General features: G+C 43.9%; 3 protein-coding genes across 10 annotated transcripts in view; 2 read left to right on the plus strand and 1 right to left on the minus strand.

Moving 5' to 3' along the window:
- LOC131513599 (nascent polypeptide-associated complex subunit alpha, muscle-specific form-like) overlaps window positions 1–25,124 on the plus strand; it is a 39,046-nt gene that overhangs the window by 2,753 nt on the left and 11,169 nt on the right. For 3 of the 5 annotated variants that reach the window (XR_009262666.1, XR_009262670.1, XR_009262667.1), the window contains exon 1: window positions 10,231–14,467. The exons of 1 other annotated variant lie outside the window; for it this stretch is intronic. The gene's annotated coding sequence lies outside the window, so the exon portion shown is untranslated. Of the gene's footprint in view, window positions 1–10,230; window positions 14,468–25,124 lie in introns of those variants that run through there. One more of the 5 variants, XR_009262668.1, reaches the window with a different exon arrangement.
- Window positions 1,208–25,124, minus strand: part of PGBD1 (piggyBac transposable element derived 1) — a 34,883-nt gene continuing 10,966 nt past the window's right edge. For 3 of the 4 annotated variants that reach the window (XM_058732687.1, XM_058732685.1, XM_058732686.1), the window contains exons 4-5: window positions 10,140–10,236; window positions 4,823–6,642 (exon numbers count right to left, since the gene is read on the minus strand). In XM_058732687.1, coding sequence (XP_058588670.1) covers window positions 5,091–6,642; window positions 10,140–10,236 — 1,649 coding nt within the window. In that variant the 3' untranslated portion in view covers window positions 4,823–5,090. Of the gene's footprint in view, window positions 4,771–4,822; window positions 6,643–10,139; window positions 10,237–25,124 lie in introns of those variants that run through there. The other variant, XM_058732688.1, reaches the window with a different exon arrangement.
- LOC131513604 (non-histone chromosomal protein HMG-14-like) lies at window positions 22,647–23,384 on the plus strand. Its single transcript, XM_058732724.1, has one exon. The coding sequence runs from the start codon at window positions 22,751–22,753 to the stop codon at window positions 23,054–23,056; it is 306 nt and encodes a 101-aa protein (XP_058588707.1). The 5' UTR covers window positions 22,647–22,750; the 3' UTR covers window positions 23,057–23,384.

Genomic DNA, 25,124 nt, shown 5'->3' on the forward strand with positions numbered 1-25,124 from the left:
CAAACCACATTTGCATCTGAGGGATAAATCCCACTTCATTGTGATGCATACTTTCTAACATATATTCTTGGAATCAAATTTGCTAGTATTTTGAAGATTTTTGTGTCTGTGCTCATCTGAGATACTGGCCTGTAGTTTTTCTTTTTTGGTTAGTGGTGTCTTTGTCTGGTTTTGGTATCTGGGTAATGCTGGCCTCATAGAATGAATTTGAAAGCTTTCCTTCCTTTTTTTTTTTTTTTTTTTTTTTTTTTTTTTGTTTGGAAGAGTAGATGTTAACGCTTCTTTAAATGTTTGGTAGAATTCACCTGTGAAACCATGAGGTCCTTGACTTTTTTTTCTTGGGAGCTGATTACCAGCAATGAAATTTGAGTCTGTAATCATTCCGTTCAAATTTTCTATTTCTTCTTGATACAGCTTTGGGATGTTACATGTTTTTAGGAATTCATGCATTTCTTCTAGGTTGTCCAACTTGGCATGTAATTTTTCATCATATTCTCTCAATCCTTTGTATTACTGTGGTATCGGGTGTCAGCTATCTTTTTTCTGATTGTGTTTGAGTCATTTTAGGAGTCTGGTTTAAGGTTTATCGATTTTTATTGATCATTTCAAAGAAACCATCTCCTGGTTTCATTGATCTGTTTTTTTTTTTTTTTTATAGTTTTAATTTTTTTTTATTAAGTAGTCTTCATGTTCAGTGCAGAGCCCAACACAGGGCCTGAACTCACAACCCTGCGATCAGTCCCTGAGCTGAGATCGAGTCGGATGCCTAGCCCACTGAGCCACCTAGGTGTCCCTGCTGTAATCTTTCTTACCTTTCTTCTACTGATGTTGGAATTGGCTTTTTTTTTTTTTTTTTTTCTTCTTCTGGCTCCCTTAGGTGTAAGGTTAAATGGTTTTTGAGATTTTACTTTTTGTTGTAGGCTTGTATTGCTATAAACAAACCGCTTGTGCATTTCAAAGATTTTTGTCCTAGGGGCGCCTGGGTGGCTCAGTCGGTTAGGCGGCCGACTTCGCTTGGGTCATGATCTCGCGGTCCGTGAGTTCGAGCCCCGTGTCGGGCTCTGTGCTGACAGCTCAGAGCCTGGAGCCTGTTTCAGATTCTGCGTCTCTCTCTCTCTGACCCTCCCCCGTTGATGCTCTGTCTCTCTCTGTCTCAAAAATAAATAAACGTTAACAAAAAAAAATTAAAAAAAAAAAAAAAAAAGATTTTTGTCCTAAATGTTTTCATTTGTTTCCATGCTTTAAAAAAAAATTTCCTCCATGATTGCTTGTGTGACCCATTCATTGTTTAGTAGCATGTTATTTAACCTTCTTTTATAGGTGTTCTTTCCAGATTTTTTTCATGGTTGATTTCTAGTTCCTCAGCACTGTGATGGGGGTGCAGGAAATGCATAGTATGACTTTGGTCTATTTGAATTTGTTGAAATTTGTGATCTATTTCGAATAGTGTTCTGTGTGCACTTGAGAATAAGTGCATTCTGCTGTTTTAGGATGGAATGTTGTAAATGTATTTGTTAGATCCATCTGATCCAATGTGTCGTTCAAAGCCACTTTTTCCTTGATGTTCTGTTTGGATGATCCATTCGTGTATAGGGAGTAATAAAGTCCCCTATTAGTATATTACTATGGCTACTTCCTTTATGTTTGTTACTAGCTTCTCTGTTTTGGTGATTATGATTATATAGTGTCCTTTCTTCTTGTGACAGTCTATTTAACACCTATCCCTTTGAGTTAGTGTTCTTGTATTTGGGGGTAAATACCCATAGTGCAATCCTTGAATCATAGGGCAATTCTGTTTTTTAATATTTTGAGGAACCACCATGCTTGTTTTTCATAATGGCTGCACCAACTTGCATTCCCAGCAACAGCGCAAGAGGGTTCCTTTTTCTCCACTTCGGCAAGGACACTTATTTTTTGTGTTAATTTCTTGTTAATTTTAACCATTTTGAAAGGTGTTAGGTGGTGATACCCCATTGTACTTTTGATTTGCATTTCCTTGATGGTGAGTGATGTTGAGCCTCTTTTCATGTGACTGTTGACCATCTCGATGTCTTTTTTGGAGAAATGCCTGTTCATGCCTTCGGTTTCTGTTTCATGGTGTTTTTGGTCTTCTGCTTATTAGAGTGTTTGTTTTGTTGGTCTTGAGTTGTAGAAGTTCTTTCTATATTTTGGATAGGTCATTTGCAAATATCTTCAATTTAGTAGGTTGCCTTTAAGTTTTGTTTTCTTTGCTGTGCCGAAGCTTTTAATTTTGATGTAGTCCCAATAGTTTGTTTTTGCTTTTATTTCCCTTGCTCTGGAGAACAATGCTGCTATGGTCAGTGTCCGAGAAATTACTGCCTGTGTGCTCCTTGAAGATTTTTAGGGTTTTAGGTCTCACGTTTAGGTCTTTAATCCATTTTTGAGTTTATTTTTGTGTATGGTCCTCCAGGGGCACCTGGCTGGCTCAGTTGGTAGAGTATATGGCTCTTGATTGTGAGTTTGAGCTCCACATTGGGTGTAGAGGTTACTTTAAAATAAAATCATGGGGCACCTGGGTGGCTCAGCTGGTTGAGTACCCTAATCTTTAAAAAAATTTTTTTTAATTTTATTTTTGAGAGGCAGAGACAGAGCACATGTGGGGGAGGGGCAGAGAGTGAGGGAGACACAGAATCCAAAGCAGGCTCCAGGCTCTGAGCTGTCAGCAGAGCCAGATGCGGGGCCTGAACTCACAAACCATGAGATCATGACCTGAGCCAAAGTCGGATGCCCAAATGACTGAGCCACCCAGGCACCCCAAGTACCCTACTCTTGATTTATGCTCAGGTTAGGACTCCACGGTTGTGGGATCAAGCCCCACATTGGGTTCTGCACTAAGTGTGGAGCCTGCTTGAGATTCTCTCTCTCCCTCTGCCCTTCTTTCATGCACACTCTCACTCTAAAATAATAAAATGAAAAGAAAACCTTTAAAAATATTTTAAGTAACGTCTACACCCAACACGGGGCTTGAACTCACAACTCCAAGATCGAGAGCAATATGCTCTATCAACCTAAGCCAGCCAGGCATCCCCAAAATAAAATTTAATTTTTTTAATTTTTAAAAAATTTACATCCAACTTAGCATATATCACAACAGTGATTTCAGGAGTAGATTCCTTAGATTGCTTTAGCTATTTGAGGTCTTTTATTTAGAAAATCTTAGGTTTTTTTTTTTTTTCTAGTTCTGGAAAATGCTATTCATATTTTGGTAAGGATTGCATGAAATCTATAGATTGCTTTGGATATTTATAGATGTTTTAACAGTATTTGTTCTTCCAACCCATGAGCATGGAATATCTTCCATTTGTGTAGTCTTCAATTTCTTTCATCAGTGTTCTATAATTTGCAGAGTACAGGTCGTTCACTTCCTTGGTTAAATTTGTTACCTACGTATTATTTTTGGTGCAACTGTAAATAGGACTATTTCTTTCTGCTAGCTCATTGTAAGTGTATAGAAATGCAGATTTCTGTGTCTTGATTTTTGTATATTGCTTCCTTACACATTATCAGTTCTAGTAGGTTTTGGTGGAGTCTTTAGAGTTTTCCATATATAGTGTCATGTCCTGTGCCAACAGTGAGTGTTTTGCTAATTCCTTACTAATATGGATACCATGCATACCTCTTATTTATGTCATCTAGTTCTGGCTAGGACTTCTCAGTGCTATTTTGAATAAAGGGGGTGATAGCAGACCTCCTTGTCTTGCTCCTGATCTGAGGAGAAAAGCTCTGTTTTTCACATTATGTTGGCTATGGATTTTTCGTATAAGGCCTTAATTATGCTGAGATATATTCCCTCTAGACCTGCTTTGCAGAGGGTTATCATGAATCAATGTACTTTGTCAAATGTTTTGTCTACATCTATTGAAACAGTCACCTTGTTTTTATCCTTTCTTTTATTAATGTGATGTATCACATTGTTTTGTGAATACTTAACCACACTTGCATCCTGGGAATTAATCCTGCTTGATAGTAGTGTATGATTTTTTAAAATCTGTTGGATTCAGTTTGCTAATATTTTCTTGAGGATTTTTGTGTCTGTGTTCATCAGATATTGGCCCTTAGGTTTTTTTTGTTTGTTTGTTTGTTTTTTTGGTGGTGTCTTTATCTGGTTTTGGCATCAGGGTAATGCTGGCCTCATAAAATTAATTTGGAAGTTTTCTTCCTATTCTATTTTTGGAATATTTTGGCAAGAGTGGGTATTAATTCTTCTTTAAATGTCTGGTAGAATTTTCCTGTGAAGAACTTTCCTGTGAAGCTGTGTGGCCCTGGACTTTTGTTTTCTGGGAGTTTTTTGATTACTTATTCAATTTCATTTCTGGTGACTGGTCTGTTCAAATTTTCTATTCTTTTGCTTTGGGAGGCTAGGTTTCTAGGAATTTGTCCATTTCTTCTAAGTTGTCCAGTTTATTGGCACATATGTTTTCCTCAACTGATTTTAACAGGGTCTTTATGTCAGCTTTACTCCTAACTTCTTTTCCTGATGGTGCTGTCGTTACCTGATTTGCTTCATATTTCATCATTTTTCTGTTTTCAAAGGCACTGTTTCACTTCCAGTTTTTCCTCTTTAGCACTCTTCTTCAGCATGCTTGCCTGGCCCTTCTCTCCTATGCACCATCTGATCCAGTTTTATAGTAAAGCTGAGGTCTTCAGCCTCTTATCACCTAAGGTTTTAAGATCATCTGTACATCATGAGCCCCGCCTTAATTTTTCAATTGTAGATTCAGCATCGGTCTTTGGTTATTATGGCATTGCCTGAATTAAAAAAAAAAAACAAAAAAAAAACAAATAAAACCTCCACAAAGAATTAAAGAGACACAATTTCCTCCTTTCAATGCACAAATTAATCCAAGTTATTTGCCACATGTTTCACACCAAAATTAGTCATAGAAAAAGGTGTAGCACTCAGTCAATACAGTTTTTTAAATTACTTCTTTGAAACTCTACATAGGTCATAGATACGACTTTTTAAAATGTTAATTTCATTACATCAGGTTTGCTTTGGAAGGGTACAATCTGATATATACCTGTGATTTTATCTTGTTAATACTAGCATTATGCTCATTTTATCTGCCTTAATCTGATAGATTAGCATTGTTCTCCAAGTAGAAATGTGCAACATATCTCCGAAAATCCAAGAGGTCTAGAGAGGTATCTGGGTTACAGGCTCTGTGTAGCTGCCATGCATTGTTCATGGCTACATCAATTATGTAGCTCACTAAAATTGAGTACCATTTTTTGCTTCTTATTCTCACCCTGTATTTGGAAATGATTTCATCCATTTTAGCCACACCTTCCTTGCATTCATCATACAATTTCACTATAGACGGTTGAGCTATCTGATGGATCTCCTCATCATGGGCACAACTTAGCTCACCGGCTGGTTCTATGCCTACGGCATTGGAGCACAGACTGAGGATGCCATCTCCATGCCAACGACACAAAATTATCTCCTCATTTTCTTCGACTTGGAAATCGAAATACCCCTTCTTCATTTTTTTCATATGTTCTACATTCATAAGGGGACATTTTTCAGTCCTGTTCTCACGAATTGTTCCTGTTGCCCTCACTCCTTTCTTCTTCAAGGCTGACACCAATTTGACACTTGTAAAGAAGCTATCAAAACACAGGTGATAGGGATATTGGCCTCTCTCTAAAAGGACATCAGCAAAATGCATCACTAGATTTCCACCTAAACCAAGGTTAAGATCCTTATCCACCATCACAGATGATTCTTCTTGATGGGGCTCAAACCAAACCAGATAACCCTGTGTGGTTGTGCCACACCAAATTTTATAGCCAATTCTAATAGGTTTCCCATTCAGGAATTGGTCACTATCAAAGCATTCACACATTGTCTTATCAAAATAATAGTGTTCTTCAAGGGGAGCATAGAGGAGGAAATTTCTATTCATTTGCTTTATGAGAGGCCTCAACTTTGTAAACTTATCTTTTTGATCTAGGTGGTTGTTATCTGCAAAATGTAGGTATGAGAAAATCAATTCAAATCTGTCCCTTCTAATTGCATCCTTGACTAGGTTCTGATCGGTATCAGAGATTTCCCAATACATTCCCCTTCTGGGACGCCTCACAAATCCACTCAAAAGCAAGATCCCAAACAGACACCTTATTTCCTGAACTGTGACTTCTAAGTTGACATTTTTCTGAGATGCATAATTATTGGTTTCATTGACAATCAAGCTGAATGTTTCGTCATCAAAAAATAATTCAAAGAGTTCTACTGGGTTCAACTTTTCACTTTTGAGATTCAAAAGTCCAGAATCCAGTGCTGACCAGCTTGGAAAGTTGGGTTTAAGGTCTCTTTTGGTCCAATTCTTCTCTGGGACGTTTGATATCTTTAGCCTTTTTGGAGCAGGGTGGGCCTCAGGCTTGTTCTCTTCTTCTACATCTGAGTCACCAGAAAATGCAAGGCCTTGGAGCAGTTCACTCACTCGAGCTTTGTCCTTTTTTCTCCCTTTTCGGGTAATGTCTCCTGCAGCATATTCCAAGGAGGAGATGTGCATTCGGGCCCACAAGTCACCTGGGTGACGGTCCTTCAGGGTGTTCATATGTACGACTGTCCTGTCAGTACAGACTGAGGTACCAGGTGGCTGGGGCACACAATCTCTGGAAATGAAAAAATTACCATATTACAAAAATCCTTAGTCTTCCTCACCATGACATCATGAATCTGGTGACACCTAAGTATTCTTCTGCAAAGACTACCCCCTTCTCACTCCTAGGACTTCGGCCAGACCTAACACTGGGGGCCTCCCTCCCAGTAGCTGTTGAGTCTGAAACAAGGAACTGGGCAGCTGAGGGCAGTGCCTCCCCCATCTTCAGGAGCGAGTGGCAAACATCCCATGTTCCTTTGGGCCCAAGTTGAATCACCCCAGCCTCTACAGGGGGAGATGGGCCGAGTCCTCTGCTTCAGGGCTTCCCTGTCCAGTTGAGCTTCTGTCAGTAACAAAGCTGAGGTTTTCCAGAATCCTTTTACTCCTGTAGCTCTATCAGTTGACTCTAAACCTGGACCAGGAAGGAGGTTATTTACTGGGCTCCTTCACACCTCTCAGGATTTCTGAACACGGAAGGATCTACATTCATCTGGTGGACACTCTGAGTTTCTCTGGGGAGAAACTCAAACTTCCTGTCTTTGAACTGATTTTTATGGGGTTACAAGGAAGCGAGCTAAAGTTACCAAGATGAAACCAACAGGACATTAAACAGTCTAGTTCTAAAAGACTGAAGGGCAAAAAGCAGTGAAGGGAATAGAATTCACACTACATGTATTGACTCATTTCCTTAAAGCCTTTATCATCCGAGGTGTCTCCAGTGTGCTTGTCTGGCCCATTCGACACACCACCCATCCTAGGGTTCCCAAATACTCTCAACTGCAGGGACCCTCCTCGGCCCTGTTGTCATGCTCAATCGCTGCCCTCCCATCTCACCAACTCCTCCCGTCCCTCCCTACTTGTGGACCTCATGATCCATCACAGCAGCCCCTCTTGGGCCAGGATCATCAACCCCCTGCTGTGGTGTCCCTCCTCTAGCCCCAGACCAGCAAAACTTCACCCAGTGGAGACCCTGGCTGGTTCTTCTCGATCCACACCCCAGAGCGAGCAGGGCCGCAGATATCCCACGAGGGACACTGATGCTCCTTCCCTCTTGCCCCTTTATCCCCTTTCCCCACACTCCACATCTTGGTATCTGCAAACAGAGCCTTGTTTCCTACTCCAAAGAGGACCATTTCTCAGGCAGAAACCTGCTCATTGAGACGGTCTGCCTTCCATGGCTCCTGTAACTCCTCCCAGTCTTCTCCAACCCTGTCTGGGCACAGGCACATTCACTTCTCTGCTTCCTCTCCATCTAGCAAATTCCTGCCTGGTGCCCGAGTCTTGTTTCAGAGGTCAGTGCTCTGGGACGCCTCCTCCAGCATCCCAGGTCTCGGCCGGGTGCCTCTCTATACCCACAGCACAGGCACATGTCCCGCTGCACTGTGGTTCTGTCTGCTCCACTGTGCCCTCACATGACCCACTGCAGGTGGGGGTCTCTGTCACACAGGCCTCTGAATACAAGTGATAAAATGCTTCTTGAATGAGTGGAAGAAAAAAATATCTAAGTTGGAAACTTCTAAAGATGTGCCTGGAAAATGGTCTTGTCAACCAAACTCTCTTGACCTCTCCTATCAGTTCATCCTGGATTCTCCAAACCAAGTTCTTGATGCATACCTCTGTCTAGTTCACCTTGACCTGTGACACCCAGAGAAAGCTTCCCTAATTATCTGCCTCATGACAGTGGCAGAGTCGGGGACTTTCCTGCCAATGCCCCTTGCCCTCTTCCCTTTAGCCAGTCAGAGACCCTGTTCTGGGGGCAGCAGTGTGTCCAGGTAAAGGCATGAACTGGTCTAAGCCAGGCATAGTAATGCCATTCCCCTTTCCTTGGTACCCCCCGTCCCCAGCCTCTCTTATAGCCAGAGGTGGTCACAGAAGTCCATCTCTGCCCGTGAGGAACGGGGGAGGGCGGGGGGAGACCTCTCCTTTCGTGGTGCCAGGAACAAACAAGGGTAAAGATGCCCTCCTACCTCCTTTCTGTGCTCGAGTTGCAGGGACCATCATGGTCCTCGGTCAGAAACCAGCACACTAAGGAAGGTAGAACAAGAGACCAAGAGCCTGGATCCTTCAGTGTGAGAACTGAGTAATGACAAATGCTGGAAGGGTGTGAACCCTCTACTGAGCCGAGTACAGGTGGGGTGTTCTTCCCAGAAGTCAAGTCAGCAATACTGAGCTAACTTTAGTAAAACACACGACTCAGAATTCTGTTCCTAGGTGTTTGTCCCAAAGAAGTTCTCGCGCAGGGGGCGCATAGAGGCTGTTCCGTGCAGCAGTGTCCCTGCTGATGGGGACCTGGAAGCTGATGGGGACCTGGAAGCAGCTGGGTGACCATCTCTGGGGAAGCTGACAGGCCATAGATGTACGTTACAGATAGTATGTGGCAGCTGTAGGTAAAGGAGTAGATGTGTGCAGATAGCTCCTAAAACGTTATGCTGAGTGACAGAATATTCACAATACTATTTAAGTAGTTTAAAACATTCACATCAAAGTGCATATTTTTTACAAACAAATACTGATAATGGGTACACATTATGGCCCTAAATGGTAGAAGAAGGAAAGGAGAGTTAGTAGTGGGGGAAAAAGTGGGAAAGAAAGTGTGTAAGTGTGTGTGTGTGTGTGTGTGTGTGTGTGTGTGTGTCTGGCTGGGCAGGGGTAGTGGTGGGGAGATGCTGAGTCAGTAGTTTCTGTTCACTGAAGTTAAATGTCTGACAGGCACAATATATTCCTATTTTGCAGTTAGAATGGTCACAAAACATTTCTGGTAGAGCTTGGTTCGGACCTCAAAAGCTTTATGCAAAATTTCACTTAAGCTTTAAGACATTTCCATTTTCACTAAGATTTAGCCCCATTTCCCTGAGATGAGCAAGTGTCCCCCCACCCCAGGCTTCAAGATAATTGTCCCATGATGCTTTCTTCCTCCTCTGTGCTCATCTCGGAGGAGCCAATGGCCTCACCCAAATCCAACCCCCTGCCTTTGATCAGGTCCTTCCCTCTCTGCTTTAGGAGTATCTGTGCTACATCTCCCTCCCTTCCCTTTCCCCTTTCCCCTTTCCTCTTTCCTCCACAACCAAGGCTTATTAAGTACCTACTACTGTCTTTAATTTCCGCTTCATCAGCTACTTTCCTGGTAGTTCTTGTTCAGGACTCTCCCAGTGCTCTTCGTTTCTTCACTGCCATGATAGCCCTCACTCTTGTCTGAATTCTCTTTCTTTTCTGGCTTTTCTTCTCTGTAGCTCCACCAAGACAGAAGGGAACCCAGGGAAAGGTGGCCAGGCAGGGTAAACAGAGTCAGGCTAGGATTCCTGGGGGCAACTGTGTACCCACCGAAGGTTTTGTATAATGAGGATACTGACCGGTCCCCTTCCTGGCCCGGGGCCTCCTACCATTCCTGAAGTGAGAGTAGTTCTCTTCCTGTATTCTTCCAGGGAAGCAGCTTTGACCAACTAGGTTCTCTGGTCATTCCAATTTGTTCTTACAGCTGCAGGATCAGTTCCACTTAACATGGACACTCACCTGTTGGGTGCTCCTGAGGCCTCAGCACCTTGCTGTATTTCTTCAAAAGTTTCTTGCTTTGCATTAAACAATCCATCTTTACTTACAGCTTCTTCAGCTAAAATAAGAATATAAATGTCATCATCTGCATTTTCCCCCTCAATTCAATATCCAGAGGGAATAGGATTTTCAAATTAAAATAATCATCAGGTGCCCCAGAAGTGCCGTCACAGCCAGTCCTACAAAGTGTGGCACGGCATGGGAAGATAATAAGAAATGTCAGTTAGCTGGAGAGAATGTCTAACAAGGCAAAGCAAATTTAGAGAAAATTCTACATGGACAATAGTATTCTCAGAGAGTGAAGAGAACTTCTTCCAATATGAAGAAGGGATCAGGCAGAGGAGTTTGTGAGACTTCCAGACATGAAGAGCTGTCTGAAGATGACAATTACATGGAACCCTTTATAGGGAAGAAAATGGGAAGCAAAGCGGGACTCGTGAGAAATGATCAGAAAAGATAACAAGAATCATTAAGTTGACTGACGGGGAGGGAGGCAAAATGGTAAAGACGGAGAAGTGTGAAGGCAGAGGGGAGAAGCGGAAGGGAAAGCAAGGGTCTGGAGGGAATGTGGGCTCCCCAGGGCCAGGTCAGAGTTAATGATGGGACAGGGGAGCAGCCTGAGGCTGTCACTACTTATCAGATGGAAGTCTGTAACCTTCTGAGCTGAGTTCCCATAGAGGAACTCTCTCTCCTCTGAGCCAGACTCAGAAGTGGCCATTCTGGGAAATCGGCAAAGGACAGCCTCTTGGGGGTCTTCACTGTGGTAAGGACTGGGGTCCAGTTGTGAAGGGTGGTGGCTTCCACACTGTAGACCAGTGGTGCCAAGACAAGGACCATCCTTGCCTCTCTCCTGGGCTGTGGGGGTCGGCAGCAGTCCAGAGGGTTCTCTGGCTGGGAGGTCCCTTGTTCTGATCTCTGCCTTCACATTATAAGGACACCAGTCACCAGCCCTGGGGCCCTCCCAGATCCTGTACAACCTCATCTTCACTTGCTTATACCCACAGAGTGTCTTTCAAAATCAGACCACACTCATAGGTACCTACAGTTAGGGATGCAGTAGATCTTTCAGGGGGACACAATTCAACCCACACCATCAGTTACATTGAAAATCCTGTAAGTTTTACTTCCTATACAATTCTTTTCATAAGAGTAAATTAAGAACAGAAGACTCTGGCTTCAACAGGATCAGGAACCAGTTAGAATCCACAGTAAGGGACCAAGTGAGGAGAGGACTCCACAGGCACATGTTTTGAGAAAACTGAGGTAGCAACACAGGACTTAAATTTTAACTAAATGACTAGGAAAATGATTGAACCACCGTGAGATCAAGGAAAAAAAGGGTCATCTGTGGTAATGTGAAGTTTTGCTAAGGACAGAATTCCCATTACCATTGTAACTGTGAGGTCTGTGCAGGAACACCAAGAATATAAAGGAGTGTGAGGAGGAACCTCCCAAAATAAAGCATCAGGCCCTGAGCCTCAAAGGAGTGGAGGCACGGTCTGCGACCAAGCATCTCCCTGCCCGCCCGCCCTCCCTCCAGACGTGGACGTGCCTCCTCCACACGGTACAGAATGAGGCAACAGCCGGTCATTGAGACGAGCCCCTGCGCGAGGCACGCGTGGTCTGCTCTCGTCACAAGGGGAACGCAGGGGGCTGGTGCCACCCCAGAAGCTCCCACAGGTGAGGACTGCTACCCACGCGCCCGTGAGCTGGGAGGAGACAGGAGTCCCGCGTGAGACCTGACAGCCTTGACGAGTGCCTTTTGTGGGGGGCCCGGCCTGCACACCTTCTGCTGTACATTGAACATCCCCCATCGCTGTGTCCACTTTGCCAGGGAGCCTACCATTCTAAAACTTCAGGGTCTGCCGTCCACACAACTGAGTACTCATGAGCTGGTCGAGTGCTTTACGGTGATGCACTTGTACATAGCAGAGGAGGGAGAAGCTAGTGCTAAAGGAGAAATTAAGCTGAGAACAGATACAAGGCCAGGGGGAAACGGGAAAGTAGAAAAGAGGAAGAGTTGTGGTGACAGGGAAATAACGACCCCCCCCCCCCCCACCCAGACACAAATACAAGTGACATTAGACGTGAGGTAAAAATGTTGGGAATGTGCCACATAGGAGCTGATTCCAGAACGACCGACAATAAGTGGGGCACCTGGGAGGGGGGCGCTCAGCCAGTTAAGCATCTGACTCTTGATCTTGGTGCGGGTCATAGGATCCAGCCCCAGGTCGGGCTCTGTGCTGGGCCTGGAGCCTGCTTGAAATCGTCCCTCTCCCCGACTCTTACACGCTCTCTCACATAAAAGTGAGCTACACTACCCATGAAACTAATGTAACATTGCATGTTAACTACGCTGGAGGTAAAATTAAAATAAAAAATTTCAAAGGCATGTAAAGTCAGGGGCACCTGGCTGGCTCAGTTGATAGAGTATGTGACTCTTAATCTCAAGGTCATGAGTTCAGAGCCTACTTAAAATAAAAATTCTAAAATAAAGGCACATAAAGCCAAACAGACCTTTGTTGATTGACTGCTTAATCAATGACCCATTAATTAACTTGCCCAGGTCACACCGTTGGCAGACAGCAGAGCTGGAATTCAGACCTCCACATATCCTTCTTCTTGTCTTTCTGGAATGTTTTCCTCCTGTCCTGGAGCCTGGGGACAGAATGCTTCTCTCATCTGAAGGATGCCAGGAATGAAAGTAGGTTGTGGGCTGCAAGTGGCTCTCCCAGACCCTCAGTTCACATCACTTTTAGGCCATCGTGCTGTCTGGTCTTGACCCTGATGGACAATCCTAAGGCCTTGGCTGCTGGGGCAACCACACCACTGAGGCAGGCACAACTCCAGCCTGCTCAGTTGAGAGAGAGAAGGATTCCAGTTTGGAGGCTAAGGCCTAAACCACTGCCCTTTAATGAAGGCAGGGATCACACCATTCAAATGCCGATATATTGTACCACAATGTGAAAACCTTGACCACTATCTCCTCCTAACTGCTCTGCTGCCTCAGCATCTAAGTTCAAGATAACAGAAAATTGGATTCCTTGGGTAATGCAAGAGGCAATTTTGCAAATCACCCTGAGCTAAGAGGCACCAGAATACTACAAAATCAGTTACTGCCTAATGAGATTCTGTGGTCAAGTTCTGTATTTAAGGTTCACACCTGAATACTGACAGTAAGAAGAGGTGTGTCTAAAAATTCTCAGAGGAGGCACAGTTCCCTCTTTCAACCATCTGACCATCGTTTGGGTGCATGGGAGGGAAGGAAGGGTGGAATTTTCTGGTAAAGACAGCGAAGAACTATGTGAGTATGGGGGCTATGTCATCTGATAATGAGGCCATAGAATTGGCAGGCAGAGAACAGGACACAGGCAAAGAACTGAAGGCCACGAACCAGTCCTATGTGGCCCCCAAAGGAATGAAGAGACGAACTCAGCAGGAGCCAGAACACTCATCAGCATCAGCTATTAACTGAGCTTCGACTATACGCACAGCAGTGGGCCTGGAGCAAAGGAGGTACAAGCTAAGGAGTTTGCTCTCGGTGGGTTGGGTTTACAGACCAGAGGAAGAGAATGCAGACAAACTGGGTTTGCTGGCAAAAGAATGGGGTTAGACTGCTGGGAAGATGGCACTCACCTCGTTTCTCAGACACAACTACCTAACACTCACCGTGATGTAAATGCCCCAGAAAGCAACCCGAAGGCTGGCAGAACAGAGCCACGACTCAGTGTAAAGAAGAGGACACATCAAAGAAGGTAGAAAGGGCGAAGATACAGTGAGGAGTTAATACCCACAGGACTCTCCCCGGGGTGGGGGCATCTGCAGGCACAGGGAGGGTAGACAGACAATCACAGGGTTGCCCATGTGGGAAGATGAAGCCTCATAACATTTGGCTTTGAAAACCAGAGGGGCAGAATTTCAAGATTCTTACAACCAGCAGAACTTAAAATCTGGAATTTTAAAAATCACCGGGCTTGGGGCACTTAAGTGGCTCAATCGGTTGGTTCATCATCCAACTTCAGCTTGGGTCATGATCTCATGGTTTGTGGGTTCAAGTCCTGCGTCAAGCTCTCTGCTGTCAGTGCTGAGCCGGTTTCTGATCCTCTGTCTCCATCTCTCTCTCTCTGCTCCTGCCCCACTCGTATCCCTGCCTTCTCTCTTTCAGAAATAAACATTTAAGAAAAAAATCACCAGACTCCGCTCTGGGACAGAATGGAGGCCAAGAGAAAACTAAGTCCCTGCCCTTAAAGAGACGACACAACAGCCCATGGAGATTCAGCATAGAAACGGTAGTTGGAAAAACACCTGGGGCCTATGGGAGGCAGAGTTCTTTGCTAAGCTCAGAGCATGTCTGCAGGGACAGAACCCTGGAAGACCACCCCCCAGGGACAAAGGAGCCAGCAGGTGCCATTTCTCTCCCCCAGCCCCCAGGATAGACACATGGAGACCTGCGGGAGCTAGTGCAGCAGTAACAGTCACTACCTAACTTACTTACACCTCACCCTGCACTTTGGGGGATCTGACCCCTCCAACCAGGCCTGCCCCAGCACTGTGGGTACCCTCCCCAGAGGACGGTCGAAAACCTTGCTAACACCACCTCTCCCCAACTCGCAAATGTGATGGATCCGCCTCTTCCAACCCAGCTGGCCTCAGTCCCCATTCACAGAGGGCTGTGCAGAAAACCTTAGTAAAGCTGCACCTTGGGGATCCACCCCTCCACTACACTTGTGGCCAGAGCCCATCCAAACCGGGGCCACAGGCATGGCAGCATGCAAGTAGCCCAAATGAGCCACCGCCACTCCAGAGTGACTCCTGCTCCAGGGAGAGGAGAAGAGAGTCCTACGTACCACTCCAGGTATAGCCCCAGCAGTGGGCCGGGGGCAGAGAGCTGGTCTGGTCTGATTGCAGGTCCCACCACCAACGAAAAGCTTCTCAGGCGACAACACAGGGAAAGTGCCCAACAGTTGCCTGCTACTGCATCTCTGGCAAACACCTGGTCTGACTCCATTCGTGCTCGATGCAGTCGCAAGCTGCTTCACTAACACCACAGGGATCCCAGAAGGAGTAGGGAGAGAAAAGAGGGAAGAAAATTTATTTGAAGAAATAATAGCTGCAGACTTCTAAATGCAGGGAAGGAAAAAGAAATCCAGGTCCAGGAGGCAAGAGATCCGCCCCAAAAACTCAACCAAGGAGGTCCACATCAAGACACGTGATAAATAAAACGGCAAAAGGTCACGATAAGGAGAGTTTTTTTTTTTTTTTTTTTTTTTTTTTTTTTATTTATTTTTGGGACAGAGAGAGACAGAGCATGAACGGGGGAGGCGCAGAGAGAGGGAGACACAGAATCAGAAACAGGCTCCAGGCTCCGAGCCATCAGCCCAGAGCCTGACGCGGGGCTCAAACTCGCGGACCGCGAGATCGTGACCTGGCTGAAGTCGGACGCTTAACCGACTGCGCCACCCAGGCGCCCCAAGGAGAGTTTTAAAAGCAAGAGAGTCAGCTGGGAAGATGGCACAGGAGACAGACCTTACACTCGCCATGCCCCACATGAACAACTAGAGAATATCCACATCAGTGTATATAACCTGGAAGTTACCTGAAGACTGACAGAACAAACTCACAACTAAAGACCAAGAAGAGAGCACGCTGAAGAAGGCAGGAAGGGCAAGGATGCGGTCTGAGAGAGAAACAGACCAGACCATGGCCGTCCGTGGTGGGGAGGGAGCTGGTGGCAAGATGACGGGCAAAAACAGGCCTTCACACAGGGAGTCCACAAAAGAGAGGGCAAATTCCCAAAACATCTGCCTCTGAAAGTGAGAGGGGCCAAATTTCTTGAGTTCTTATAACCAGTGGGACTCACATCCTGGAATTTTAAAAATTGGTGGGCTCAGTTCTGGGAGAGCCCGAAGGTATTAAGACGAGTCCCCACCCTTAGCGTGACAAACAGCCCGTGCAGGTACAGCGTGGAACGAACAGTCTGAAAAATGGCAGGGGCAGACAGGAGAGTGGTTTGCTCAACTCGGAACATGGCATGGAGAGACAGGGGTCGTAGGGAGACCCCTCCAGGAACAAAGGAGCTGGCAGGTGTCACTTATCTCCCTCACCCCCAGCATAAAAAGCAGCCACCTGAGGAACCAGCTCAGCTCCAACACTCTAAACAGGACTTCCTTCCACCAAGCCCCCACCCCTGCATGTGGTCAGAGCTGCCCTTTCTAGTCCTCCTCAGATTAGTCTCTGCACCCAGGGCCTCGGCCCGCAGAAGAGCTGCACAAACCCTGCCAACACATCTCCTGACAGTGCACTTTGTAGGACCTCAGTTCCGGCAGCGACCAGGGCAGGTCACCTTTCACAAGTGACCTTTCACACCCCTTATTAAAACACACCCCACTCCCACTAGGGACTAAACACTGCACAGAACAGGCAAAGAGAAGCTCTGCAGACAACTGGCTCACGGAAAAACAGGCCAAGATTCAAAAGCAGAACACACACAAGAGACCTAGAAAACACTCCCTGGAGCACCAGGCCTAGGAACAGGGGACACTGCAGGGCAGGGCACTACAGGACCTCTTCTTCATAAGGCTCTTATCCTTAGGAGCAAGAGAAGTAGCTAACTTTCCTATCACACAGAAACACAGAGAACTGGAAAAAATGAGGAGAGAGAGAAATACGTCCCAGAACAAGACCAATCCACAGCAAGAGACCTCAGTGAAATGGATATAAGTAACATGCCTGATAGAGATTTTAATAATCCTAAAGATACTCACTGAACTTGAAAAAAAAAAAGTGGAGGACATCAGTGAGACCCTTAACAGAATGGCAAAAAAGAACCAATCAGAGATCAAGAACACAATTCATGAAATTAAAAATACACTTGGGGGCGCCTGGGTGGCGCAGTCGGTTAAGCGTCCGACTTCAGCCAGGTCATGATCTCGCGGTCCGTGAGTTCGAGCCCCGTGTCAGGCTCTGGGCTGATGGCTCGGAGCCTGGAGCCTGTTTCCGATTCTGTGTCTCCCTCTCTCTCTCTGCCCCTCCCCCATTCATGCTCTGTCTCTCTCTGTCCCAAAAATAAATTAAAAAAAAAAACAAAAAAACGTTGAAGAAAAAAAAATACACTTGAAGGACAAATAATCCAGTGAAGAAATGGGCAAAAGACACGAATAGACACTTCTCCAAAGAAGATATCCAGATAGCTAATAGACACATGGAAAAAATGCTCAACGTCACTCGTCATCAGGGAAATACAAATCAAAACCACAATGAGATACCACTTCACACCTGTCGGAATGGCTAACATTAACAACTCAGGCAACAACAGATGTTGGCGAGGATGCGGAGAAAGAGGAACCCTTTTGCACTGCTGGTGGGAATGCAAGCTGGTGCAGTCACTCTGGAAAACAGTATGGAGGTTCCTCAAAAAATTAAAAATAGAACTACCCTACAACTCAGCAATTGCACTACTAGGTATTTATACAAGGGATACAAGTGTGCTGTTTCGAAGGGACACAGGCACCCCAATGTTTATAGCAGCGATGTCGACAACAGCCAAAGTATGGAAAGAGCCCAAATGTTTGACAGATGAACGGATAAAGATGATGTGGTATATATAATGCAGTATTACCCAGCAATCAAAAAGAATGAATCTTGCCATTTGCAATAACATGGACAGAACTAGAGGGTATTATGCTAAGCGAAATTAGAGAAAGACAAATACCATATGACTTCACTCATGTGGAATTTAAGATACAAACAGATGAACATAAGGGAAGGGAAGCAACGTAATATAAAAACAGGGAGGGGGACAAAACATAAGAGACTCTTAAATATAGAGAACAAACAGGGTTGTTGGAGGGGTTGTGGGAGGGGAGATGGGCTAAATGGGTAAGGGGCACTAAGGAATCTACTCCTGAAATCATTGTTGCACTTTAAGCTAACTTGGATGTAAATTTAAAATTAATTAATTTTTAAAAAAAAGCACATTGTGAGGAAAAAAATACACTTGAAGGAATAAATAGCAGGCTAGTCGAAAAAGAGGAATGAATTAACAAACCGTAAGACAGAATAATGGAAAGTAACCAAACTGAGAAATGGAGAAGCAAATTATGCAAATTAAGAATCCTTAAGGAATTCAGTGGTTCTACCAAGCCTAACATTCATATTATAGGGATCTCAGAAGAAGAGATAGAAAGGAGGGAGGGCTGCCTGGGTGGTTCAGTCAGTTGAGAATCCAACTCTTGATTGCAGTTCAGGTCATGATCTCATGGTATGCAGGCCTGAGCCCCTTGTGGGGCTCCGTGCTGACAGTGGGGAACCTGCTTGGGATTCTCTGTCTCTGCCCCTCCCTCTCCCCTGCTCATGCTCTCTTAAATAAGTAAACGTTTAAAAAAAGGAGGGGGGAGAAAATTGACTTGAAAAATAACTGAGGGGTGTCTCAGTGTCTCAGTCAGCTAACCACCCAACTCTTGATTTCAGCTTGGATCATGATCTCATGGTCGTGGGATCAAGCCCTGCATTGGGCTCCATGCTGGGCATGGAGCCTGCTTGGGATTCTTTCTCTCCCTATCCCTCTGCCCCTCCCCAACTCGTTCTCTCTCTCTCTCTCAAAAAAAAAAAAAAAGCTGAAAACATCTCTAATTTGGAGAAGGAAACATATCCAGATAGATTCAGGAGGCACAGAGATCCTCCCAAGAATTTAACTCAAGGAGGTCGACACCAAGACACATAGTAATTAAAACGGCAAAAAGTAAAAAAAAATAAAAAAGGCAAAAAGTAGTGACAAAGAAAAAAATCTTAAAAGCATCAAGAGGGGCGCCTGGGTGGCGCAGTCGGTTAAGCGTCCGACTTCAGCCAGGTCACGATCTCGCGGTCCGTGAGTTCGAGCCCCGCGTCAGGCTCTGGGCTGATGGCTCGGAGCCTGTTTCCGATTCTGTGTCTCCCTCTCTCTCTGCCCCTCCCCCGTTCATGCTCTGTCTCTCTCTGTCCCAAAAATAAATAAAAAATGTTGAAAAAAAAAAATTTATAAAAAAAGCATCAAGAGAAGAGAGTTGCATACAAGGGAAACCTGATAAGGCTATCAGATTTTTCAGCAGAAATTAGCAGGCCAGAAGGGAGTGGCCTGATATTCAAAGTGCTGAATGGGAAAAATCTGCAGCCAAGAAAACTCTATCCAGTGAGGCTATCATTCAGAATAGAAGGATAGATATAGAGTTTCTCACAAACAAAAACTAAAGGAGTCCATGACCACTAAAAAAGTCCTGTAAGAAGTATTAAAAGGGATTCTTTGAGTGGAAAGAAAAGACCATAAGAGTATGAAAAGTAAAAAAAAAAGAAAAGAAGTAAAAACGAGTATATCTGTAAAAATCAGTCAAGAAAGAGATTAGTAAAAATATGACACCATATACCTAAAACTTGAATGGTGGGAGGGGGAGAGGAATAAAGAATGAGTTCAAAACTAAGTGACCATCCTCTTTAAATGCAGACTGCTATATGCAGAAGAGGTTATACACAAACCTAATGGTAACCACAAATCAAAAGCCAGTCACAGATATGCAAAGAATAAAAGAAAGAAATCCAAATACACAAGAAAGAAAGCCAACAAGCCATGAAAGAGGGCAAGAGGAGAAAGGACGAAGAAAATCTATAGAAACAATCACAAAAAAGTAAAAAATGGCAATAAATACTTGTCTATCAGTAATTATGTTGAATGTAAATGGACTAAACAAATCCAATCAAAAGACATAAGGTGACACAGTAGATAAAAAAACAAGTCCCATCTGTATGCTGCCTATAAGCGCCTACTAAAGGCGGCTGCAGATTGAAATTGAGGGGATGGAGGAACACTTATGAATAAAGCCAGAGTAGCAATACTTATATCGGACAAACTAGACTTTAAAACAAAGACTGTAAAAAGAGACAAAGAAGAGCACTATATAGTCAGAAAGGGCAAAATCCAACAAGAAGATATAACAATTGCAAGTATTTATGCACGCAACATGGCAGCATCCAAATACATAAAACAGTTAATAACAAACATAAAGGAAATAAATGACAGTAATAATAGTGGGAGGGGGTTAACACCCTTTGTGCATTAATGCACTGATCATCCAAACACAAAATCATCAAGGAAAAACTGGCTTTGATGGACCAGATGGATTTAACAGATATATTCAGAACATTCCATCCTAAAACGCCAGAATACACATTCTCTTCTTTTTCTTTTTTTTTTTTTTAATTTTTTTTTTTTTCAACATTTTTTAAATTTTATTTTTGGGACAGAGAGAGACAGAGCATGAACGGGGGAGGGGCAGAGAGAGAGGGAGACACAGAATCGGAAACAGGCTCCAGGCTCTGAGCCATCGGCCCAGAGCCTGACGCGGGGCTCGAACTCACGGACCGCGAGATCGTGACCTGGCTGAAGTCGGACGCTCAACCGACTGCGCCACCCAGGCGCCCCGCATTCTCTTCTTTTTCTTTTTTTTAATGTTTATTTATTTTTGAGAGAGAGAGAGAGAGTTAGAGAGCAAGCAGGGGAGGGGCAGGGAGAGAGGGAGACAGAATCCCAAGCAGGCTTCAGGCTGCCAGCACAGAACCCGATGCAGGGCTTGAACTCACAAACCGTGAGATCATGACCTGAGCCGAAACCAAGAGTTGAATGCTTAACCGACTGAGCCACCCGGGTGCAACACACATTCTTTTCAATTACACACAGAACATTATCCCAGAATAGATCACATATTAGGCCACAAAACAAATCTCAAAAGATTCAAAAAGATCAAAGTCATACCATGCATCTTTTCTAACAACAATACTATATTACTAGAAATCAGGGCACCTGGGTGGCTCAGTTGGCTAAGCACCTGATTCTTGATCTCAGTTCAGGTCTTAATCTGAGGGTTGTGAGTTTGAGCCCTGCACTGGGCTCCATGCTGGAAGTGAAGCCTAAAGAAAGAAAATAAAAGGGGCGCCTGGGTGGCTCAGTCGGTTGAGCATCCGACTCTGGCTCAGGTCATGATCTCGCAGTCTGTGAGTTCAAGCCCCGCGTTGGGCTCTGTGCTGACAGCTCAGAGCCTGGAGTCTGCTTCAGATTCTGTGCCTCCCTCTCTCTCTGCCCCTCCCCCGCTCATTCTCTCTCTCTCTCTCTCTCTCTCTCTCTCTCTCTCTATCTCTGTCAAAAATAAACATTAAAAAAAAATTTTTTTTTAAAAAGAAAGAAAATAAAATTAAATGAAGGAAGGAAGGAAAACAAGAAATCAACCACAAGAAAGAATCTGGAAAGACCACAAATAACATGGAGGTTAAATAACATGCTACTAAACAATGAATGGGTCAACCAGGAAACAAAAGAAATCAACAAGTACATGGAAACAAACGAAATTGACAATACAACAGTCCAAAACCTTGGGGATGCAATAAAAGTGATTCTAAGGGGAAGTTTATAGCAATACAGGTCTACCTCAAGAAGCGAGAAAAATCTCAAACTACCTAACCTTACACCTGAATGAGTTAGAAAAAGAACAAACAAAACCCAAAACCACCAGAAGAAAGCAAATAATAAAGATTAGAGCAGAAATAAATGATATACAAACTAAAAACACAATAGAACAGATCTGAGGGGCACCTGGGTGGCTCAGTTAAGCATCTGACTTCAGCTCAGGTCATGATCTCACAGTTCATGGGTTTGAGCCTTGTGTCAGGCAGGCTCTGTGCTGACAGCTCAGAGTCTGGAGCTGGCTTCAGATTCTGTGTCTCCCTCTCTCTCTCTGCCTCCCCCATCCATACTCTGGCTCTCACTCTCAAAGATAAACATTAAAAAACAAAACAGATCAATGAAACCAGGAGCTGGTTCTTTGAAAAGATCAACCAGATTCATAAACCTCTAGTCAGATTCATTAAAAACAAAAACAGACTCAAAATCACAAATGAAAGAGTATAAATAACAATCAACACCACTGAAACACAAACCTAATAGAATATTATGAAAAACTGTATGCCAACAAATTAGACAACCTAGAAGAAATGGATAAATTCATAGAAACAAAGAAACTACCAAAGAATCAGGAAGAAACAGAAAGTTTGAACAGACTAATTACCAACAAGAAGATTAAATTAGCAATCAAGAAACTCCCAACAAAGTCCAGGACCAGATGGCTTCACAGGCAAATTCTACCAAATATTTAAAGAAGAGTTAGCACCTATTCTTCTCAAATGATTCCAAAAAGTAGAAGAGGAAGGAAGGCTCCCAAATTAGTTCTAGGAGGCCAGCATTACCCTGATTAAAAAAAAAAAAAAAAAAACTACCAAAAAAGAACTACAGGCCAGTATCTCTGATGAACAGATGCAAAAATCCTCAACAAAATATTAGCAAACCTAAGCCAACAATACATTAAAAATATCATTCACCACAATAAAGTGGGATTTATTCCAAGGATGCAATAGTGATTTGATTCAATATTTGCAAATCCGGCAGCAGCTCCGGCGGCGGGAGGAGCGGTAGCGGCCAGGCAGCCCAGCTTCGCGAAGGCTCTCGGCGCGCGGCGGCCCGCAGGCACCCGGCACGCGCCCACCCCGCCGCCACGATGCCCAAGAGGAAGGTCAGCTCCGCCAAGGGGGCGGAGAAGGAGGAGCCCAAGAGGAGGTCGGCGAGGTTGTCAGCTAAACCTGCTCCTGCAAAAGTGGAAGCGAAGCCAAAAAAGGCGGCGGGAAAGGAGAAATCTTCAGACAAAAAAGTGCAAACAAAGGGGAAAAGGGGAGCAAAGGGAAAACAGGCTGAAGTGGCTAACCAAGAAACAAAAGAAGACTTACCTGCAGAAAACGGAGAAACTAAAAACGAGGAGAGTCCAGCCTCTGATGAAGCAGGAGAGAAAGAAGCCAAGTCTGATTAGTATCATACCCCATGTCTTACCAGTGGTCCCTGTCTCCCTTCTCGTACAATCCAGAGGAATATTTTTATCAACTATTTTGTAAATGCAAGTTTTTTAGTAGCTCTAGAAACATTTTTAAGAAGGAGGGAATCCCACCTCATCCCATTTTTTAAGTGTAAATGCTTTTTTTTAAGAGGTGAAATCATTTGCTGGTTGTTTATTTTTTGGTACAACCAGAAAATAGTGGGATATTGAATATGGGAGGCTTTGATCGTCTTGGGTGTCAGCTTAACATTCCATAGATGGGGTAGTTTTTATATCCTATAATACCAAGCATACTAAATGGCAATTTGGAGTCAGTTGTGCATTCAATATGTCTTGAACATTTTATTTATTTATTTTTTTTTTAATTTTTTTTTTTTCAACGTTTTTTATTTATTTTTTTGGGACAGAGAGAGACAGAGCATGAACGGGGAGGGGCAGAGAGAGAGGGAGACACAGAAGCGGAAACAGGCTCCAGGCTCCGAGCCATCAGCCCAGAGCCTGACGCGGGGCTCGAACTCACGGACCGCGAGATCGTGACCTGGCTGAAGTCGGACTTGCTTAACCGACTGCGCCACCCAGGCGCCCCTGTCTTGAACATTTTAAATTACTTCTATTCCAGGGGCGCCTGGGTGGCGCAGTCGGTTAAGCGTCCGACTTCAGCCAGGTCACGATCTCACGGTCCGTGAGTTCGAGCCCCGCGTCGGGCTCTGGGCTGATGGCTCGGAGCCTGGAGCCTGTTTCCGATTCTGTGTCTCCCTCTCTCTCTGCCCCTCCCCCGTTCATGCTCTGTCTCTCTCTGTCCCAAAATAAATTAAAAAAAAAAAAAAAAAAAAAAATGTAAATTACTTCTATTCCCATGTTGTTTTTGGTAGAATTGTTTCCTAAAGAAAACCACTCCTTGATCTTGGCTCTCCCTGTCAGAATTTTGTGCATTCTGTAACATCTTGGTCGTGGTAGTCCAGTTTCCTAGTAACTTTGTTAATGTGCTGTGCGAGATTGAAAATTTGAGTATGTAGCGTATATGACATTAAATTGTGAATTAATGGGACTTAACAGTGTAACAGCATATCAACATTTGAAGATACCGGTACTTGATATACTGTTAAGGGAAATTTGCCTCCAAATTTTAAGCTGGAAGGTCACTGGAATAACTTTGAGAAAAGAACCACAGCTACATGGTTTTTTTAGGTTTTCAGTACGTACGTTAAGAATTATGTATAAATTGAATTGTCTGTACTGATCCTCAGAACAACAAATAAAAACTCAATTATGAAAGAAAAAAAAATATTTGCAAATCCATCAATGTGACATATCAATAAAAGGATAAAAACCATATGATCATTTCTTTCTGTTTTTAAGTTTATGTATTTATTTGAGAGAGACAGAGCATGAGTGGGGAAGGGGCAGAGAGAGAGGGAGAGAGAATCTCAAGCAAGCTCCACACTGACAGCACACAGAGCTCTGTGCGGGGCTCAAACTCACAAAACCGTGAGATCGTGATCTGAGCCGAAACCCAGAGTTGGACACTTAACTGAGTCACCCAGGTGCCCCCATACAATCATTTCAATAGAAACTAAAAAAAGAAAAAATATTTGGCAAAGTACAATATCTATTCATGATACACTCAACAAAGAAGGTTTAGAGGAAACAAACCTCAACATAATAAGGGCAATATATGAAAAACCCACAGCTAATATCAGTCTCAAAGGGGAAAAACTGAGAGCTTTTCTCCTAAGGTGAGGAACAAGACAAGAATGTCCACTCTCACAACTTTTATTCAACATAGTACTGGAAGTCCTAGCCACAGCAATCAGAGAAGAAGGAGGAATAAAGGACATCCAAACTGGTAAGGAAGCAGGAAAACTTTCACTATTTGCAGATGATATGATACTATGTAGAGAAAACCCAAAAGACTCAACCAAGAAACTACTAGAATTAATAATTCAGTAAGGTCACAGGTTACAAAATCAATGTACACAAATCCACTGTATTTCTATATAATGACGAAACAGCAGAAAGAGAAATTAAGAAAATAATCCCATTT

This window comes from Neofelis nebulosa, chromosome 6 (assembly GCF_028018385.1).
Source record: "Neofelis nebulosa isolate mNeoNeb1 chromosome 6, mNeoNeb1.pri, whole genome shotgun sequence".
In the NCBI taxonomy this organism is placed as follows: Eukaryota; Metazoa; Chordata; class Mammalia; order Carnivora; family Felidae; genus Neofelis; species Neofelis nebulosa.

Excerpts from the sequence above, each read along its gene's own strand:
- LOC131513604 (XM_058732724.1), top strand. The coding sequence starts at position 22,751 with ATGCCCAAGAGGAAGGTCAGCTCCGCCAAGGGGGCGGAGAAGGAGGAG.